The sequence below is a fragment of the Microtus oregoni genome, unplaced genomic scaffold (genome assembly GCF_018167655.1).
Source record: "Microtus oregoni isolate MIOR12 unplaced genomic scaffold, Mior012 000098F_ref0000018, whole genome shotgun sequence".
Classification (NCBI taxonomy): Eukaryota; Metazoa; Chordata; class Mammalia; order Rodentia; family Cricetidae; genus Microtus; species Microtus oregoni.
In genome coordinates, this window is record NW_024544711.1 from 1095637 (window position 1) to 1116226 (window position 20590).

General features: G+C 40.8%; 1 protein-coding gene across 2 annotated transcripts in view; it reads left to right on the forward strand.

Moving 5' to 3' along the window:
- The window catches only part of LOC121442980 (lysine-specific demethylase 3B), a 62520-nt gene that overhangs the window by 16535 nt on the left and 25395 nt on the right, over nucleotides 1-20590 (forward strand). The window contains exons 4-11 of one of the 2 annotated variants that reach the window (XM_041644634.1): nucleotides 14-119; nucleotides 1102-1226; nucleotides 4058-4132; nucleotides 7975-8574; nucleotides 12570-13818; nucleotides 14604-14805; nucleotides 18641-18855; nucleotides 19726-19878. In XM_041644634.1, the coding sequence (XP_041500568.1) occupies nucleotides 14-119; nucleotides 1102-1226; nucleotides 4058-4132; nucleotides 7975-8574; nucleotides 12570-13818; nucleotides 14604-14805; nucleotides 18641-18855; nucleotides 19726-19878 (2725 nt within the window). The remainder of the gene's footprint in view (nucleotides 1-13; nucleotides 120-1101; nucleotides 1227-4057; nucleotides 4133-7974; nucleotides 8575-12569; nucleotides 13819-14603; nucleotides 14806-18640; nucleotides 18856-19725; nucleotides 19879-20590) is intronic. The other variant, XM_041644635.1, reaches the window with a different exon arrangement.

A 20590-nucleotide genomic window follows, 5' to 3' on the forward strand; every position in this document is an offset into this window, starting at 1 on the left:
TTTACTTTGCCAGATGGGAACAGATGCTCAAAACCAGATTCTTTTAGAGCATGCTGCATTAAGAGAAACAGTTAATGCTTTGATCAGTGACAAAAAGCTACAAGAGATATTCAGCCGAGGTAAGAACAAGCAGTTTTCTGTCCTTGGACTCTAGATCAGGTGGGCCATTGATGGAGAGAATGTCTATAATTAACTGAATTTCTAGAATAACTGAAAACAAACAAACAAAAAACAGCCTCTTACTCAGGCCATTATGTTTAGTGTACTAAACACATGTACTAAACAGTGTCACTTCCTACCATTGGGTAGAGGGTTCAATTTATAAAATTTCCATATTTTCTAATAATTCATAGTCCTGACAAACACAGCACCCCTAGATCTTCTTTCTGTATTTCAAAACACAAAGTTTTGATGTTTTCCACATAGTATGTTAACTACATACTAAACAAAGCATTAATGATAGAGACACCACCCTTAGAGAAAGCCTTCGCTGTTGTTCTAGTTATACTAACAACTTGCACATTTCTCAAGAGCTAAAAGCTTGTTAACACCAACAAAGTATATGCATAAAGCCGTCCGTCCATTCATAGACTTGTTCATTAACAACAAAAGTAAAGGGGGAGGTGTGTGCTAGAGTTTTTGAGTCTAGTCAGTGGTAGAGTGCTTCTGTAAAATATGTAAATTCCTAGCTCCCATATTTTCACCATGAGTTGAACTCTCACCCTAACAGTACTGAAACAGATAGCAGGCATTAATGGTCATTAATTATCCCTATGGCCATTTTACCTAGTAGCACATTTAGCTTAGTGACCTGGTTTGTTTTGTTTTGCTTTATAGCTTAGGCTAGCCTTTCAGAATTTTATGGTTGAGGGAAGAGATAAGAATAGATTAGATAAAATAATAGATTAAAAAGATAGAATTGGGGACTTGGGAGATTCCTTAGAAATGAAAAGTTTATAAAATTCACTAGAAAAAAACATTGTTTCATTTTTATTCTATTGAGTATGAAAAATTTTTCCTTTCAGCTCTGCACAGAAAATGCTAAGTGTTTACCTCATGTGCTTAGCCCAAGCATTCAGTTCTAATTGTTCTCTTCTCTAGGTCCCTATAGTGTTCAAGGTCACAGGGTCAAAATATACCAGCCAGAAGGAGAAGAAGTATGGCTATGTGGTGTTGTAAATCGTCAGGACACAATCACCCGTCTCATGGAGGTTTCTATAACTGAGGTGAGGCTCTTATTCTGTAAGAGGTACAGCCACTGCTTTAGTGTGGATGACAGCAAAAGTATTTCAGCATTGTAAGAAGACTAACTTCTCCCTCTGCCTCTGCTTCTGAGTGAGCCTGAGGAAGGCTGCGTAACTGTTACCTCATTGTGAGTTAGAGGTAAACATGTAAAACCTCACTGACACCTTTAAGCCCATCACTCTGGAGGCAGAGGCAGGCAGATCTCTGAGTTCAAGGCCAGCCTGGTCTACAGAGCGAGTTCTGGGACAGCCAGAGCTGTTACACAGAGAAATCCTGTTTTGAAAAACCAATAAATAAGTAAGCCTGCTGACTTCATAGCATGGGAGTCTCTGACAGTTCTTGTAAACTGGGTGTGGCTACATTTACATGTAGTTCCAGCACTCTGGAAGCCTTAATCCCGTGGAAGAAGAGGAAAGACCACTACTGAAATTCTTTGGTCAAATTACACAGGCTTTATTTTCTGTCACACAGGGCTGTCTCCCTCAATTGGAGTTTGAGAAAATAGCATTGAACATAGAAGAAGGTTAGATTTAAATAGCCCCCAAACTTCAAGGCTTCAGGATAAGGTTTGCAGGATTTCCAGAAGAATTTTGCTTGTATAGAAACTTAGTTGAACATTTCAAAATTATTTGACAGAATATCTTATCAGGATATATTCAAAGGTGTTATCACAGTACGTCAAGGTATGAGTCAAACTCCATAGTGTGAGGGGAACATGTCAAGTTCCAGAAATGGGTTAAAGCACAGTCAAGCTTGAATTTTGCAGCAAACAGAAAAAAACTTGTTGTAATAATAAAGTTAGTTTTTTGTTTATATGCATAGGTGTGTGTGGGTGTATGTGCTATATGCATAGTGTGCCCACAGAGGTCTGAAGAAAGTAGGATTTCCTTAAATTGTTCCACATAGTTAATGATTTACCATGTGGGCACTGAGTAAACGTGATGCCAACCTCTGCTCTAAAGCTGCCCTATTTCTCTAGTCCCTCCCCACTAAAGACAATTTTTAAAAAACGTTCAGATTATATACATACATGTAAAGTGCATAATGAAAACTGCCTCTTCCTCTAAGAAACTATTTATTACTCCCACAGTGGTGCCACCAGTGTGGTGTTTTCCATATTCTTCCTAATATTTTCTAAGTATGTATCTATAATATGTTTTTAGTTATATGAAGTTTATACTTTAGTGATTGATATAATATGGTACATAGGCACAATTCATCTTTTGAATATAATTGTATATGGATGCTACACACACATACACATATATATGTATATATACATATATATGTATTTGACTCGTCCTTTAAAATATACGTTTAGTCTACGGGCAGTGATGGCGCATGCCCTGAATCCCAGCACTCAGGAGACAGAGGCAGGCAGATCTCGGTGAGTTCGAGGCCAGTCTGGTCTACAAGAGGACAGGTCCCAAACCATGTCTCGAAAAAAACAAACAAACAAAAAAAGTATATTCTAAGTTGATATATCATAACTAAATAGTTTTAAATTAGGGGACTTTGAAATCAGGCACGGTATTTTTACTAACACAGGTATTGGCTCAATTAGCACACTTATACATGATTTCACACATTTTATTTATTAGATTGAACCCTTCATGAAGGTATGGAAAGGTGGTTCAGCAGGAAAGAGCGCCTGGGCCTGAGTTTGTTGCCTAGCACCCTCTTATAGCTGCCTATAACTCCACTTAAAGGGGTTCCCACACTCTCTTCTGACCATTTGTACTCATGTACAAACACACATACATAACTTGTAATTAAAAATAAGTCTGTTAAATACATTCCTAGCTGGGCGCTTGCAGCATACGCCTTTAATCCCAGCACTTGGGAGGCAGAGGCAGGCAGATCTCTGAGTTTGAGGCCAGCCTGGTCTACTAGAGCTAGTTCCAGGACATGCTCTAAAGCTACAGAGAAACCCTGTCTCAAAAAACGGGGTTGGAGGGCTGGAGAGATGGCTCAACAGTTAAGAGCATTGCCTGCTCTTCCAAAGGTCCTGAGTTCAATTCCCGGCAACTACATGGTGGCTCACAACCATCTGTAATGAGGTCTGGTGCCCTCTTCTGGCCTGCAGGCATACATGGAGGCTGAACACTGTGTACATAATAAATAAATAAAATAAATATTAAAATAAATAAATAAATAAATAAATCCTTAAAAAAAAAAAAAGCTGGGGCTGGAGAGATGGTACAGAGGTTAAGAGTACTGACTGCCCTTCTTGAGGTCCTGAGTTCAATTCCCAGCAACCACATGGTGGCTCTCAACCATCTGTAATGAGATCTGGTGCCCTCTTCTGGCCTGCAGGCATACATGGAGGCTGAATGCTGTGTACATAGTAAATAAATAAATAAATCTTTAAAGAAAAGAAAATAAATTCCTTTGTGTCTAATTGCTAGAAATAGAATAAACGTGTACTTTATCACATTGTCCCCATTCCTACAGGTTTTTTCTTTAATAGTTGAGTGCCTCTTTTAATGATTGTTGGCTTAGATACGGAAATTTAAATGAATATGCTAAGACAATATTTGATCATAGACATTATTACATCAAAGACATACTTAGATCTTGAACTCGCTCAGTTCTTTAATAATTTGTTAGCTTAATATATTAATCCTTACCATATTCTAGATGTTATTTACAATACTGTTACTAGGAAAACTACTTAGGAAGTTTACTTTTGTAGGGAAGTAAAATTAAATAGATACCTATATTGTTGATGAAAATGTATATTACATTTTGGTTGTCAAGGTATTAACTATTTTTCCTCTTTTTTGATGGGTTCTGCTTTCTTGCTCTATAGACTGGCGAAATGAAGTCAGTAGACCCCAGACTTATCCATGTGATGCTGATGGACAATTCAACACCACAGAGTGAGGTACAGTAATAGTCTAAGTAGATTTGTAAGTTTGTGTTACTCTGCTATGTGTATCCCTTGAATACATATTTTCCATGGATTCCCTTGAGTTGCTTGGCTCTGGCTATTCTTTCTTTTCTGATTTCTTTTTGATTTGTCTAGTTAAGAGAGAACAGCCTTAGGAAAAAGACCTAGTTTGAGCAAACCCTTTTAATTAAAGCAATGTCCCCATTGTAAAATTCATGGCCTCTTTCTTCTTATATTCTCCTAGGTCAAGTTAATAGATAGTTAAAACTGCAGTAAACAATAGCAATAATAATGACTTGCCTAATAATAGGCTATAAAGGAAAAGCTGTATCCTTCCTACCCCTAAATCAGCTCCCAGTGGGCTCCAAGGTAGAGTGAAATTCTATATTTTGTAGTGAAATCAAATTAAACAAATGCCTAGTTAGAGTTCCATACACAATGATTTGTTTTATAATTATTCTGAACCATGCCAACCTTTGGTTCATTAAAAATTATTGTAACAAATAATAAACTATGTTAAAAATCTGCCTGAGCCAGCCATACCTGACAATGAATTCCAGCACATTGATGGTAAAGCAAGGATATCAGGAGTTCAAGGCCAGCCTGGTCTAACTGAGGCCCTGTCTCAAAAGACAAAACAAATGTCCACATTCATAGTCTTCAAAGTACTAATACCTCTGTAATGTTCCTCTTTCATTCTTTTTTGACAAGTATGCGGTCCTTCTTTTCCTGTTGAGACAGGATCTGTGTATGTCTGGTACTCACTGTGTAGACTGGGCTGGCCTGGAGATCCACCTGCTCTCCTCTCAAGTGTTGGGCCTATAGGTGTGTGCCACCATGCACTGCTGTGCAGTCATTGTTGAAACAAGAAGAGAAGGAAAGGAAAGAACCAGATTAAATTTAATATGTCTTTAATTACATTATCATAAATAGGATAAGCCCTTACTGTATGTGCATGGCTGCGAATACCTCTTATTTTGATGATGTATTGAGCTCTACTTTTGTTTCTTTCTGTGTTTCATTTGTTTTCTTAAGTACTTATTAATATATAAATGGTACTGCTCAGTTGGTTAGATAAAGCTGGAGAGCCTGCATAGGTCTCACTCCCCATGCTGTCTGCTCACATCTGAGCAACTCAGCATAATAGGACCCACGCTGGTTCTTAGAGACTTGTGGAGACTGCTCTGAGCCAGGGCTGCAGTTTGGCCATGAGTTAGAAACTGAATCTGTGTTTTTTAGCTGAAGATATTGGCTCTTTCCTTTTTGGCTTTGTCATGGTATGACTATATTCTTTACTAACAAAATACAATTATTATCGACACTGTTCTAAGCTCTATAATAACCGTTTAGACCTCCACGATCAATCCCCTCATCTCTGTTAAGTGTGAGGATGAATAAATGAACTATCTCAGTAAATATGCTTCTGCTGTTAGGCTGAAAACTTGCCAAATGGGTAGTTTTAAATGAGGATGAAATAAAAACTATGCTCAACAAAGTACTTTCAATTCTTGAATAAAAGTATGGGAAACTTAGATAATATTACCAGAAATATGATAGATACTTAGTCATAGTGAGCATGTTATTATTTATTCAGACTTGTTAATTATCTCTGTGGAAACTTGGATAATAGTGCCAGAAGTATGGAGAAATGAAAGTAAATCTTGTGGTTTTTGGTTTGGTTTGGTTTTTGAGTTTTACAGGAGATACTAGAAATGTGGCTTATAGGTTGTAAAGTTCCTAGGCTCAGTTCCAGCATTGACCTGCTGTCCCATAATCTCCTATAACTTTAGTTCCAGGCATCAGATGCCCCCTTCTGGCCTCCAAAGGCATGTGTATGTACATGGCCTATGTAAATCTTTTGAAAAATGAATTTTATAAGAAAATTAAGGGAGAAAAATGAAGGCAGCAAAAAAGGAAAGTAAAAAATACATAAATTGGAAAGAAGGAAAAAAAATTTTTAAAGACAAGGTTTTTCTATGTAGCTGTGACTGTCCTGTAACTCACTGTCTAGAGCAGGGTGACCTCAAACTCAGAGCTTTGCCTGCCTCTACCGGAACTAAAGGCATGCACCACTCCACCCAGCTCCAAGGAAAATTTAAAGCTTTTACAAAGTTGGTGGTAATACACGCCTTCAATCACAGCAAGTGGGAGGAAAAGGTAGGAAAATTCAAGGCCAGCCTGGTCTACAGAGCAAGTTCCTGGACAGGCTCCAAAGCTACACAAAGAAACCCTGTCACAAAAAAACAAAGAAATTGACATACCAGATATGATTCCAGTAAAGATATGACTCTATAAGTATTGAGGGTAGTGGGGCAGATTTATTAGATGGTAAATGTTCACTGCTACACAGAACTAGCTTATTACCCCCTCTATACTCTTCAGTGCTTCCGAACCAGCCTAAAACCTGTTTCTCAGGAAAGGATGAGAACTGTCCCTTCTAATCCCCATCGTTTTAGGTGTCTGTCCTCAAAGACGTCACAAGACGTCATTGGTAGTGTGAGATACTTGAAAAAAAAAAGGTTTGCGGTTTGCTCTGTTGTTTTTTTCCAGTTCCCTGACTAAAGGTTTGGAGAAAGGTCTGGAAATCAATGGAGTCTAACAGTGTCTGTGTGCAGTTCAAAATGTCAGGTTTACTTTTCCTTTGGTCAGGATTCACATATTTTGGGCTGAGTGATTTCTAAATAGTGGAGTTTTTATATTTCAGTATTTGAAGTGCAAGCCTATCAAAAACAGAATAGGTGCCGGTGGGACAGAAGCAGAAGCTCTGAGTCTGAGGCTCAGACATGTCAGTGTGGCATGTAAGCTCACCCTTTCAAAATAAATCCAAAAACATAAATATATTTTTTAACTTTAAAAAAAAGTATTCATTTTATGTGTATGGGTGTTTTTGCCTGTATGTATGCCTGTGCATCTTCTGAGCATGCCTGGTGCCCTCAAATGTCAGAGTTCGTCAGATTCCTTGGAAGTGAAATTACACAGGTGGTTGAAAGCTTTCGTGTGGGTGCTGGGAGTCAACTCCAAGTCCTCTAGACGAGCAGCTAGTGCTCTTAACCACCGAGTCTTTTCTCCAGCCACCACCACCACCACCACCACCCTGACCCTTTGTTTTTTTGGCAGGGCAGGGGCATGAGGCAGGGTTTCTGTATGTAAAGCTCTGTTTTTCCACCTGCCTCTGCGTCCTTGGTGCTGGGGGATTAAAGGCCTGTGCCACCACCACCTGGCTGAAAATTTTTTCTGAAGGGATGCTAAAGAGGTGGTTCAGCAGTTAAAAGTACTGGCGGCTGCTCTTTAGAGAACTGGTATTTAGCATCTAGAACCCATATCAGGCAGTTTAAAACTGCCTGTAACACCAGCACCAGGGGATCCTACTTCCACCTCTGGCCTCTGAGGGTACCAGTACACACATGGAAGACACATGGCACATACATACACATACATGAAAATTAAAAAACCCAAGGAGATAAATGTGCAAACATTATTTCATTATTGGGCAAATAATGCTCCTAACCTAGCTCTGACAATTGGGTTTGTAGCAGAAATTCCACAAATTGTTGAAATGCTCAAAAAAATAAAAAAAAATAAAAAAATCCCTGTGAAGCAGTATATTTTACCTGCAAGCTTTTGCCACAGAAGTTAACCTCTAGTAACTACTATCTTGAATGTGTGTATCTATAAAGTGAGCCACCAGAGGACTGGAATTTTCTGAATGTTTAGAGCTGGCATCAGGACTGTGCCTTCTTTATCTGCTTCTAGGGATGGGAACACACTAATGGCTAATGGTTTTCACAGAATGAAAGATCCCTTACAATAAACCTTTTTTGAATTTTGTTTTGTAGGGGGGTACCATAAAAGCAGTAAAATCTTCCAAAGGAAAGAAGAAGAGAGAGAGCATAGAGGGGAGAGATGGCCGGAGGAGGAAAAGTGCTTCGGACTCTGGGTGTGACCCTGCTACAAAGAAATTAAAAGGAGACAGGGGTGAAGTAGACAGTAATGGGAGTGATGGAGGTGAGGCAAGCCGAGGGCCCTGGAAAGGAGGTAATGCCAGTGGAGAGCCAGGGCTGGAGCAAAGAGCCAAGCAGCCACCGTCTACATTTGTTCCCCAGATTAACCGCAACATTCGCTTTGCCACTTACACCAAAGAAAACGGCAGGACTCTGGTGGTGCAGGATGAACCTGTAGGTGGGGACATACCTGTACCGTTCACTCCATATTCTTCAGCCACAGGTCAGACACCTATGGCCCCAGAGGTAGGTGGAGCTGAAAACAAAGAGGCAGGAAAAACACTGGAACAAGTTAGCCAGGGCATGGTGGCTTCAGCAGCTGTAGTCACCACCACCAGCTCCACCCCAACTACGGTGAGGATCTCAGACACTGGCCTTGCATCAGGGACTGGGCCGGAAAAACAGAAAGGCAGCTGGTCGCAGGCCTCAGGAGAGGTGAGTGCTTCAGGGCAGACTTGGCAGATTTGCATTAACTCTTCCACCCTCCTTCATTGCTAATACATTGAAAAGCATCTGTAACGCCCCAAGGAAGGAAGATTTCTGATATGGACTTAAATTGTACTCTGCTCATTTGGCAAATATGTGTTTTTTAAATAACTTTATCAGCTCTTAAAAGTCACCTGAACAGTTGAGCTAATTAAAAACCAAAAGACAATTCAATTGAATGAGATGTGGAAAAGATCATTTGTGGGAATCTTTTTCTTTCAGTTATCTGTTGAGTTCACATAGCGGCTGAGCCTTTACTAGGACTCTGAGAGCAAAGTTAATGAATTCCAGTGTTGGTGATAGTGAACACCATAATGAAGGGTGTGTGTGTCCACGCTGCCATTGCGCTGTTTTCAGTTCTTCATTTCTGTGATATTTTTTCTTGTGGGCAGCCTGCTTGCTATTATTTGATATGGCCATAAGTTTTTGTCTTGTTAATCTTATCCTCTTAAAGAGCACTACTGTAAAATCTGATGGCTTTAGTCACAGTGGTATCCACTTTACTATGTGTTTTATATATATGTATAATCAATTATATCAATATAAGCTAAAATGGACAATATAAAAATTAGTTTTATATGGTCTTTGACCAAATTTGGTGACCAAAGTATAATTTATGGTGTTAGCATTTTTCTTTCAAGCAGGCTGTTAACTCATACTAGAATATGAAATCCTTGACTTTTAAAAAATATAAAAGAAAAAATAAAAAAGTTGGGAACTAGAGAAATGGCTCAGCAGTTGAGAGTACTGGCTGTTCTTGCAGAGGACCTGGCTTCAGTCCCCAGGACCCACAGAATGGATGTGGTACACTGAAATACATGCAGGCAAAACACTCAGACATAAAAATGTGTCTTAAAAAAATAAATAAAATAAAAGTTGGATATGCTGTAGTCTCTGGTCACTAATGAAACTAAGGCTAAGGGGTTCATTTGAACCAAGAGTTTAAGACAGTTAGCCTGGGCAATATAAAACTTCGTTACAAAAGTAAAAGAAAACCCAAACAAAAAACTTTATATGGGAAACTACTGTGTGCTAAATACTGTATATTATATATGAAAAACAGGCGTGGAAGTTTATGAGTACCTATAGTCACAGCACTCTGGAGGGAGCAAGAAGGGCAGAAAGTTCAAGTTTATTCTCAGCTACTTAAAGAGTTTGAGGCCAATCTAAAAAGAAAAATCCTTATTTGGAGGAGCTCTCCTACTAAATAAAATGGAATCATTTCAAGTATAGGAATGCCAGATAAAAATGGCATTTGGTTGAGGGTGTAGCTCAGTGGCAGAGCTCTTGCTTATTCTGTGTAAGGGCCAGGTTTCAGTCTCTAACACTACAAAACAGCCACAACAAAACCTATGACTTACTGATTTCATTTTTCTTCCCTGTCCTAGCAAGTGCAATGTTTCAAAGCTTTAGTATTCAGGGATAGGGAGGGAGATGAAAAGTTCAGACAGAAGACAAGACCTGTAAATGTAGTGCTGTTTATGGTTGTCTTGTTAATTAGCCAGTGTTAGCAAAAGAACAAGTAGCTCTTACGTGGATTTCTAGTGCAGATAAGTCGGTGTAGTGCCTAAGTTTTTAAAATCAACACTGCATCAAAGTTAGTATGAGTGTGAATGGGTTTATAAAACAAAACAAATTTTATGTACTATAAAATGTTTTATTCTTGAAGTCGAAAAGCTGAATAAATCTAAGTAATGTAGGTTCAATGGGTTGGAGAGTTTGGGATATGGTTCATTGGTAGAACACTTGCCTGGTGTGCTCACAATTCTAGTAGTTTCAGTCCCTAGTCATCCCTACCCCTCATTCCACCTCACAAAAAATTCAAATACCTTGGAGAAATTTCTGGACTATCAAGCATTTTATTAATGTTTCAGCCTGCCTTTTAAAATCAAAGTATAGCCATAAATGTTTCCATTACAATTATTTGATCTGAAATATAGAAACAGAATAGCCACTAAGAAATTTCTTCTAAAAACTGAGTTGCACCAGTTTTCATCCCTTTTTTCTAAGAAAAGGATTTGGGCCGGGTGGTGGTGGTGCACGCCTTTAATCCCAGCACTGGGAGGCAGAGGCAGGCGGATCTCTGTGAGTTCAAGGCCAGCCTGGTCTATAAGAGCTAGTTCCAGGACAGGCTACAAAGAAACCCGGTCATGAAAAACCAAAAAAAGAAAAAAAGAAAAGAAAAGGATTTGGAATTTGAAGGAAAGAGCAACCAAATTACTATCGCCCACGTGCTATTTGCTTTAGTAATGAAGTATGAGCTACTTAGAGTTCCTTAGAGTCTTGTGGGTATCGGGCTTCTGGCCAGATGCTGCTAGTGAAACAGCTGGAGAGCTTCGGTACTGTCAGCCCTGTTCTCTTTCATGAATGTAGGGTGTGTTAGTACTTGTGTGGTTAGTGGAAAGAAAGCGAACTTAACTCTAAAATGTCCCAAAACAGTCTTGGTAGCAAATATCAGCTGAAGCTAAGCTGCCAGTATTTTAGGCTTCTTTGCTACTCTAAAAAAAATTTACCATTATAACCATTAAAATGTATAGTTCTGTGGTGTTTAGTACACTCACAGTGTTATAAAGCCAGAACCATTACTAGTTTCCAAGATTTTTCTCACTCCAAACAGATACAATAAAGTGAATTTTTAGGTATATCATTCTTTTTTTAATAGTACATGATTTTCAAGTGAGGTGCTAGGATCTAAGTATTACAGATTTAAACCAATAATAAGAAAGGACTCCTATGAATATGTCTGTTTATGTATGTGTTAGGTCTAGGTGCCTAATGTACATGAAAGTGTCCTACAGGCATTCACATATGTAAGTTAAGCATTTTCAAAGTAAAGGAAGAAATGTCGAAATATTTCTTCCATTCTTTGTTATCCTAAATGTTTGTATTTAGCATATATTTCAATGTACACATTTTCATTTTGGGAGTCTTAATAGAACCTAATTATTGCAAAAGGTCTCAGTAAATTGCCTCATGTAAATTAGTGTTAGTTGAAGCATCTATTCAGTTTCAGTTGACATGAGCAGAGCATGTGGTGCACATATCAAATACCAGCACTAGAAAGGCAGGCAAAGTGGGAGATCTGAGTTCAAGGCGACATAGACCCCATCTCAAAAAAAATTCATCAAGTTGACATGAACCTATAAGTAGGTGGCTGGTTTCCAAAAAGATCCATTTTATGAAATTTCAAATTCATAAAGTTCTTTTCTTTAATGAAAAGAGTTGTATAAATAAAGGGAGTTATAATGTGGGCTCTTTACAATAGCTTAAGTAAATAAAACTATTGAGGGCTATATAGCTTATTGGTAAAGTGCTTGCCTAGCATACACAAAATCCTGGGTTCAAAGCAGGCATGTTGACACACACCTATCCTGTATCCTCAGCATTTGGTAAGTAGAGGAAGGAAGAGCAGAAGTTAAAGGTCATTCTGGAAGACATAGGGAGTTTGAGGCCATACTGGCCTACATGAGACCACATCTCTCAAAGCAATACCTTTCTGTAATAGGGCATTTAGGAAGTAGATTGATGTTACAAAGGTCTTTAGTTACATAACAAAGTGAGAATTGACTGTTCAGGAACCCTTTCTTTCCCCCAGCTCCTTAATGGAGTTTCTTTCCAACTACAGTATATACTAAGATTCATACACCTAGCATCTTAGCATTGTACTGGTACTGCCTTCCAGCTAGATAATGACCAGTTGAGTAGCAGATTGGGTGACATCATGCCATCTCTGGCTTACCTTGCTAAAGTAAAGATGACTTCTATACTGTGGACGGTTTTCTCCCTACCAGTACTGGTGAAATCCAGTTCTAAGAACAGATTCATGTAATCTAAGAGAGAAGTTGATTGGCTTACAGAAATGTTGCTTTAGTGATAGCTCTGACAAAGAAAGATCAGTAGGTTGTAGCCAACATCACTAACTAAAACTAAAATCTTCCTTCCAGAATTCAAGAAATTCTAGTCTGGCCTCTTCTGGATTTGGAGTGTCTCTGTCAAGTTTGTCACAACCATTGACTTTTGGAAGTGGAAGGAGCCAGTCCAATGGAGTTTTAGCAACAGAAAACAAGCCCTTGGGCTTCTCTTTCAGCTCTAGCTCTGCACCAGAGTCTCAGAAGGACTCGGATCTCTCCAAGAACTTGTTTTTTCAATGCATGTCCCAAAATTTACCCAGCAGTAACTACTTCACCACGGTTTCAGAGAGTATGGCTGATGATTCCTCTAGCAGGGACTCATTCAAACAAAGCCTTGAGAGCCTGAGCGCAGGCCTGTGTAAAGGCAGATCTTCTCTTGGGACAGATACTAAGCCAGGTCCCAAGACTGGCAGCTCTGTGGACCGAAAAGTGCCTGCAGAGTCTATGCCCACCCTTACTCCAGCCTTCCCACGGAGTCTCTTAAACACCCGCACCCCAGAGAGTCATGAAAATCTATTTTTACAGCCTCCCAAACTATCCCGCGAAGAGCCTTCTAACCCCTTCCTGGCATTTGTGGAGAAAGTCGAACACAGCCCTTTCAGCAGCTTTGTGTCTCAGGCATCAGGTAGCTCTTCCTCTGCCAACACTGTCACCTCAAAGGCAACACCCAGCTGGCCCGAGTCTCATGCCTCTGCAGATTCTGCATCCTTAGCAAAGAAAAAAACCCTCTTTATTACAACTGACTCCTCAAAGCTGGTGTCTGGTGTTCTGGGCTCAGCTCTCAGCACTGGGGGCCCAAGCCTCTCTGCCATGGGGAATGGCCGTTCCAGCTCACCCACCAGCAGCCTCACCCAACCCATTGAGATGCCTACTCTCTCCTCCAGCCCCACAGAAGAGAGGCCAACCGTGGGACCTGGCCAGCAGGACAATCCTCTTCTCAAAACCTTCAGTAACGTCTTTGGCAGGCACTCAAGCAGCTTTCTGTCCTCCCCAGCAGAGTTTTCACAGGAGAACAAAGCTCCTTTTGAAGCTGTAAGAAGGTTCTCATTGGATGAACGAAGCTTGGCTTGCAGACAGGACTCCGACTCCAGCACCAACAGTGACCTGTCCGATCTTAGTGATTCGGAGGAGCAGCTGCAGGCTAAGAGTGGCCTGAAGGGGATTCCAGAGCACCTGATGGGGAAGCTAGGTCCCAACGGGGAGCGCAGTGCTGAGCTGCTGCTGGGCAAGGGCAAAGGGAAGCAGGCCTCAAAGGGCCGGCCTCGGACTGCTCCCTTGAAAGGTGATCCTGCTGGGACCATAGCTGGGCTTTGCTCTAACACTAATATCAAATGCTGTGATGGAACGTTCTTAATCTCATAGCATTACAAAGCCAAAAGGGCTTGACAGAGTCCTCTTGCCAAACCTGGTTCAGGGCAGCATTATTTTCGTGTTGTTACTGTAAGGATTTTCTGGGCACAAAATTCTTGATCTTGTCAGTCTTTTTTGTTGTTGTTGTTTTTAATGAGGAACTAAGTTTCTGTGTATATCCCATTCCTTTTGACTTCACTTTAGACCAGCTTTAAATTTACTTCAGGGAGATCCAAAAAGATAGTCACTGTTCCCATAGAAATCCTTTGTAGGTTTGATGAAGCAAAAAGATTCACAGCCTCAGTTTGTTCCTCCCTTAAGACATTTAACACCTACCAGAGGCCAGTCACTACAACAAGATATTGCTGAGAGTCTAGTAATAAAAGCAGCTCTTTCCTTCGGGGATTGACAGACTCTGGGAGCCCAAGATACAGCCGTAGCCTGAAGAACCAGCTTTAGGTAGTGGCTGTCTCCTCTGTCCCTGTGGGGTTTTTCACCCCTAGACCAGTGTTCTCACTTCTCTCAGTTACTTGGTACAAATTCTCCATGGCTTAGTTCTCAACTGAGGCCTTTTTGCTTCCTGCACTCTTTCTGGTTATATTCCTAAAGAATACAAAGTGAAATAGCTCAGGTCAGGATATTTGTCTTGTCTCTAAGAGGATCGTGTCATTGGACCCTATTTACACCTCTATGAACGCCTTTCCTCCTTCCTCGCAGTCGGCCAGTCAGTGCTGAAAGACGTGAGCAAAGTGAAGAAGCTGAAACAGTCTGGAGAGCCCTTCCTGCAGGATGGCTCCTGCATCAACGTGGCACCCCACCTGCACAAGTGTCGGGAGTGCCGCCTGGAGAGGTATCGCAAGTTCAAGGAACAGGAGCAAGACGACTCCACTGTAGCCTGCCGCTTCTTCCACTTCCGGAGGTACCAGGCTCCTTTGTCTGACTGAATTCCCAGTTTTCATTAGTTTTGAATGACTCCCGCCTTCTCTTCCTCAGGAGCCACAAAGGTGTCTTTCCATCTTTCTCTTTCCTTAACCTTTGTTCTTGGAGTCTGTGTTGAGGCTCTGTTGCATTAGAAATGACATGTGATGTTGCCCTTAGAGAATGGAAGGTGAACAGTTTTAGCTTGTAGCCCTGTGCTAGTCCCTGACTTATTCTCAAACAGGGTTCCATTCGAAGTTAGTAGTATAAGCAGGACTCAGTTTATATTACAGGTCTGCCTGACCGCCTCTCCTTCTTTAGTGCTAGAGTAACCTGAGAGGTGGGTGTGAGATTAGGAGATAGTGTGAGGCCTCTTTTTTGTCCTTTGTTTTTTCTTTTGTATTGGTTTGGGGACATGGTCTTATTGTGTTGTCAGTGTGTCCTTGAACTAGTGGAATCACTCTGCCCTCAGCCATCCAAGTGCTGGAATTACATCCTGTCTGCCACCACACTAGACTAAGAATCTTTGCTTACTGAATAAAGAAATCCATTTCTTAGCCTTTTTTGACTAAGATCAAGCAAAGAAATCCAGATTGTTTATTGGTCTGGCCTGAATTCCTTTATTTGGCAAATATTTATTGGGCCATTATTGTGTCAACCATTTTATCCCCTGTGCATTAGAAGCCAAGAAAACACCAAATTTCAGTTCTTGTGGTTTAGACAAGAGGAAAAAGTTCAAAAACAAAACATGTCCGGGGCTAGAACAGTGGCTCTTTAGCTCTTTCTAGTTCCCAGCACCCTTGTGAGCGCCTCATAGCTCTACCTCCACCTGCAGGGGCCTGCACACACACATGCTTAAACTTAAAGTGAAAGTAAATCTTGACCTGAGGAGGGGGCTCAGTGGTTAAGATCCAGGCTGCTCTTCCAGAGGACCCAGGTGTAATTCCCAGAACCCACATAGCAGCTCACAGTTGTCTGTAACTCCAGTTCCAGAGGATTCAACTCCCCCAATACATCCAGGCAAAACACCAATGCATATAAAATAAAAATAATTACTTTGTTTTGTCTTTTTCAAGGTAGGGTTTTTCTTTGTGTAGCCCTAACTGTCCTGGAACTTGCTATATGGACCAGGCTGGCCTTGAACTCAGAGATCTTCCTGCCTCTGCCTCACAAGTGCTGGGATTAAAGTCATACTCCACCACCGTCCGGAGAAAATAAATCTTTAAAAATATGTTATATGTACAAAAAGAAGTCTGTCATCTGAGTATTAAAACCAATGTGAGGGGCTGGAGAGATGGCTCAGAGGTTAAGAGCACTGACTGCTCTTCCAAAGGTCCTGAGTTCAATTCCCAGCAACCACATGGTGGCTCACAACCATCTGTAATGAGGTCTGGTGCCCTCTTCTGGCCTGCAGTCATACACATAGACAGAATATTGCATACATATTAAATAAATAAATATTTAAAAAAAAAAAAAGTAAAACCAATGTGAAAAGATAGTTGATATTTTGGGGGAGGCTGGAGAGGCTTGTTTGTTTGTTTGAGACAGGATCTTACTATGAGTCCTGACTGGTCCTGAACTCTTTGTGAGCCAGGCAGGAATGGTACACACCTTTAATACCAGCACTGAGTTCAAGGCCAACCTAGTCTACAGAATGGGTTCCAGGACAACCAGGACTTTACAGAGAAACCCTGTCTCAAGAAAAAAGATGTACACCACCATTCTAGCGTGAGAGACAATGTGAAAGCAAGTTCATTCTGGAGGTTGCACCGTTGCTGGTAGAACTAGGGAGGAGGATAGACTAGGATGAGCAAAGGGAGAGCTCATGATGGGCCCATATTTTGTTTGTTGCTTGTTTGTTTTGAGATTGGTTATCATGTGCCCCGGGATAGTCTTGAACTCCCTGAGAAGGTGGGGATGAACTGAAGCTCTGATACTGCTGCCTCTGTCTCCTAAGTGCTAGGGGTAGAGATATGTCTCACCATCCAGGACCTTCTGCAAGTTAGGTAGGCACTCTTCCAACTAAGCTAAAACTGATGGGTCCATATTTTAAAGGACTGTGCCAGGAGCCTTGGCTTTTATGCTGGTAAGTGCTTGAAGATCTGTTGATAAATGTGTGTAATCCCAACATTGTGGAGGCAGAGGTAAGAAAATCAAGAGTTTGAGGCTTGCATTGATTATGTAGTATATTTAAGATGAGCCTGAACTACGTGAGGCCCTGTCTCGAAAGAGAGAAAGAATTAGTAGAGAAATTCTACTGAGTTGGAGAAAAGGATAGGATGTACATAGAAATACTGACCTTGATTGAGAATTTATTTCAAATGGCTCATCAGATGAAGAACTTGGGTTTGTTTGCAGGAAGCTCTGGCAGTAAGGTGGTGAGAGGAACAAACAGACATTGTTCTCTGGTTTCTGTATACTCTGTATGAGAGGTAAGGGAGAGGCTGCATCTAGAGAGGAGTACATCAGTGAACAGCTATGACTGCTTGGCACTAAGGAGCCCGTCTAAGGTCTAAGTGTGATGATGGAGTGGTCCCTGCTTTTCTCTATTTACATTTAGTGCCATGGATGTGGGTCTGGAACAGATGGATGGGAAAATTCATGACAACTCTAATGGGAGTTTTTTGTTTGTTTGGTTGGCTTTTTTTTGTTGTTGTTGTTTTGGGTTTTTTTTTTTTTTTTTTTTTGGTTTTCTGTTTGGTTTGGTTGTTTTTCAAGACAGGGTTTTCTCTGTGTAACAGTCCTGGCTGTCCTGGAACTCCCTTTGTAGACCAGGCTGTCCTTGAACTCACTGAGATCCACCTGCCTCTGCCTCCAGAGTGCTGGTATTAAACCACTGCCTGGCCTCATTGAAGCTTTTTTTTTTTGGTTTTTCGAGACAGGGTTTCTCTGTGGTTTTGGAGCCTGTCCTGGAACTAGCTCTTGTAGACCAGGCTGGTCTCGAACTCACAGAGATCCGCCTGCCTCTGCCTCCCGAGTGCTGGGATTAAAGGCGTGCGCCACCACGGCCCGGCTCATTGAAGCTTTTTAAAGAATGGAGATTTAGTAAGTGGTCTCCTAGCAAAGACCACATGTAGCTTGCCCTCTGTCTGTGGTGGTTACACGCAAAGAGATTGAAATAAGTGGATTGAAAACTTACTTAGGCATATAACATTTATGCTAGCTAAACCTGTAGAAACCTTTTCTCATCTTGCTTTTACATTTACTTATTTTGGGGGCGGGGTAGTTGGAGAGATAACTCAGTGGTTAAGAGCACTGACTGCTCTTACTAGAGGACCCATGTTTGATTCTTAGCACACACATGATAGCTCACAACTATCTGTAACCCCAATCCCAGGGGATCCAATGCCTTTTCTGGCCTCTGTTTTTTTGTTTTTTTGTTTTTAAATTGTGTGTGGCATTTGGCAGCCAGGGAATAACTTGAAGAAATGGTTGGGAATCAAACACAGATTGTCAAGTTTAGCAGCAAGTGCTTTTACCCATTGAGCCATCTCACTGTCATTGTGCATCCCTTCATTTCCCCTCCCCAGTCCTTAAACAGTATAGTATTATACTGTTTAAATAAAATATAAAATATAAAACTAAGTATTATAGTAATGCTATATGTAAATGTTGTAATATTTATATTTTATTAGGTACTATAAAGTAACCTGCTTGTGACTTAAAGGAATATGCAAAAACATGTAGTAAAAATACAGTATATTATGAGGGACTTGATCAGCCACAGATTTTAGTAGGGGAGTAGGCAGCATGGCCCACTAGAAAGTATGGCCTCTAACCGTTCTCCTCAGTTCCCAAGGGACAGTAGTATTTGACTTGTCTCCTTTTTGTCTTAGGTTGGTCTTCACTCGCAAGGGGGTACTCCGTGTAGAAGGATTTCTAAGCCCTCAGCAGAGTGACCCTGATGCTATGAACCTGTGGATTCCCTCTTCTTCCCTAGCAGAAGGAATAGACCTAGAAACCTCAAAATACATCTTGGCCAATGTTGGAGACCAGTTCTGCCAGCTTGTAATGTCTGAGAAGGAGGCCATGATGATGGTGGAACCACACCGTAAGGCACCCTTTACTTGTTTCCAGCTGCTCTTGCATGCAGTGTTGATTATTGTCTACTTGAGAGAGAGAGTGGATGGAGAAGGCGTCTACTATAGATGAATTAAGACTAGTTAGACTCCTCCTTGTAGTAGCCTGTAATCAAAATCAGAAATGTACCTAACAGATCTCATTTTTTCCGTCTTTGACACTTAGTAAATCAGAAACTCCTTCTTAATGTGCCTTTCTTGTTTGTCATACATCTGCCAACAGAAGCTTTTGGATACCCCATTGGGATTGAGTCATCCTGATTTCATTTGTTTTAAACAAATTTGCATCAGTACCAATGGTTTGTTGAGATGTGGTGCCATTTAATACTTTATTTTTCACCTAGAATCCTCATTATTACAGAGAAACAATGCAAATATACTGCATATTATTCCCAAACCAAAGGAAACTATACTACGAATTTATACTTTAAATTTTAAGGAAAAAATTCTCTTTGTCAAGTTCTCCCTAATTAAAGATTTTATACTATCTATTTTATTTTTTGTGACAGGGTCTCATGTAGCCCAGGCTGGCTTTAGACTCCTAATTTTCCTTCCTCCATCTTTAAAATGCAGGAATCACAACACAGCTAGAATTTTGCTGTTAACTGATAACATGTGACATTGTGTATTAGCACTTGGTTGTCATATCACCTCCTGTCACTGCAACTCCCTGACAACATTAAGTGTTCCATGTATTTGTATTTGTTTCTCTTAGAATTATAGAAACCTGTTTGTATTTAGAATTTTTATCACTGGACAAAATGCCGTGAGTGCCAGTCAGCATTCTGGGGTCTTGTGCCGTTAGTCACAGGAGTCACTGCCACTGCATTCTTCTCCACCAGAGAAAGTGGCCTGGAAGCGAGCTGTGCGGGGAGTGCGGGAGATGTGTGATGTCTGTGAGACGACTCTCTTCAACATCCACTGGGTTTGTCGCAAATGTGGATTTGGGGTCTGCCTGGACTGTTACCGGCTGAGGAAAAGCCGTCCTCGAAGTGGTAAGTAAATACTGTCTGGGTAATTCTGAACATGACTAGGAGACATATTTATGAGCTTTGGCAATGGAATCAGACAGGAATGGGCTTCTGTCCCTCTTTAGCCTCATTGGTCTTTGTCATGACATCTTTTGTTTTGGGGGTGGGGAGGATTGGTTTTGTTGGTTTGGTTTTGGTTTTTTGGTTTTTATTTTTGGTTTTTCAAGAGACAGTGTTTCTCTGTAGCTTTGGAGCCTGTCCTGAACCTAGCTCTTGTAGAGCATGCTGGCCTTGAACTCAGAGATCTGCGTGCCCCTGCCTCCCAAGTGCTGGGATTAAAGACGAGCGCCACCACGGCCTGGCTGTCACGACATCTTTTTCTAAGACATAGAACATCTTTTTTTTTTTTTTAAATATTTATTTATTACATATACAATATTCTGTCTGTGTGTATGCCTGCAGGCCAGAAGAGGGCATAAGACCTCATTACAGATGGTTGTGAGCCACCATGTGGTTGCTGGGAATTGAACTCAGGACCTTTGGAAGAGTAGGCAATTCTCTTAACCACTGAGCCATCTCTCCAGCCCCAGAACATCTTTTTTTTAAAGATTTGTTTTTGTTGTACTCTTTTTACTCATTTTATTCCTTTGGCTTGGGGTGGGCCTGCCACCCAACTCCCACATGGAGTCTTAGTTTTTCTTATAAATGCCCAGCCTTAGCTTGACTTGTTTCTAAC